Consider the following 1,392-nt stretch of genomic DNA (forward strand, 5'->3'; position numbering starts at 1 on the left):
GTAACTGTATTTCTAGTCACCATCTTAAAAACATGAAATACATAACACAGCAAATTTAGGTACCTACCTATGTACGTCCATTTAAACTAAGAAATAAATAGGTAGGTAATTCAAGCCCAGCTACGGCTATAGGCTAGGTACCTATTTTTTGATAACATACCCTCCAACGGCCTAAACATGATAATGATATTGATTGATTAAATGATTATGATAAAAATTTACAAAAAAATACTCTCAAGTTTCAATAATATATTATATATTTATTTTATTGCATGTAGGTAACATAATATATTAATATTATGTACATATTTATTATAAACATAACATTTTCAATGTAGAAGACAAACAATTTACATATTATTACAATAAAAAAAAACTAAATACTAATATACAAATATAATAAGTTTAGATATTTAGGTGAGTAATAACTAATAGATACCTACTTACCTAATTTTAATATCAGCATATTAATATAAATTATACTTTTTATTTATTTTCAAATGTTTATTTCATGGCATAATGTTATCATAATTGCTAAATTATTACCTACACTAATGCAAAAACATTTATGTTTTAATTTTTTTTCATTTATACAATATATATCTGATATTTCATCAGTTTTAATTTTGTACATGCCAATAATTAAGGAAGAAATAACAGGTCAATTGCAAAATTCTTTACAATTTAGGTATTTTTTAACAAAAAATTTTATAGAATTGTCTTTAGACTTTACAATATTAATTATTGAGACTAATGCGTTATCATCTAACATGAAGTATTTATCTTTTTCTTTTAATGTATCTATAGTTGTATTTGTTCTCATAAAGCTATATTTCCTATAAACTGTATCAGATAATTCTAAACCTGATAGTGAATGTTGATAGATTTCTTTGCTTAAATGAGGCAACTGGGTGTAGAGATCGAACTTAGAGTTATCAGTTTTTTGCTTTTCTACAATTCTATTTAATATTTCCTGTAATGGATATTTTGAAGACTTTAAAGATTTCTTTATATATTGTAGGTAATTCTCATACCTAAATGCACTGAAACTATCAAGTGGTCCATGTATCATTGAAAACATAGGTAGGTGTATCAAACTATGAACATTGTAAGATATTAAATGTTGACCGTATAAGGTAGCATAATCAGTAACAAATTTTTTCAATAATTGAGAAGCTATATCATTGAGCTTCTGACAAGTTTCAGCACATGCTAAAATACGAACAGCAAATACTAAAAGCATAAAATGATTATAAAAAGCTTTCTTTAATTTACCTTGCAAGACAATTGCACCAGTGTACATGACAAAATTTCTCAATTCTGTTGCTTTAAAATACTCAATGTCGTCAATAGACCTTGGCAACCGAGCAAATTCAGAAGGCATGTATGTTC

At 25.8% G+C, this 1,392-nt stretch overlaps 1 protein-coding gene across 1 annotated transcript; it reads right to left on the reverse strand.

Moving 5' to 3' along the window:
- Positions 1-642: 642 nt before the first annotated feature.
- LOC111034565 lies at positions 643-1,384 on the reverse strand. The gene has a single exon (XM_022315844.1). The coding sequence runs from the start codon at positions 1,382-1,384 to the stop codon at positions 662-664; it is 723 nt and encodes a 240-aa protein (XP_022171536.1). The 3' UTR covers positions 643-661.
- Between the last annotated feature and the right edge of the window lie 8 nt (positions 1,385-1,392).

The sequence above is a fragment of the Myzus persicae genome, unplaced genomic scaffold, assembly GCF_001856785.1.
Source record: "Myzus persicae strain clone G006 unplaced genomic scaffold, MPER_G0061.0, whole genome shotgun sequence".
NCBI lineage: Eukaryota > Metazoa > Arthropoda > Insecta > Hemiptera > Aphididae > Myzus > Myzus persicae.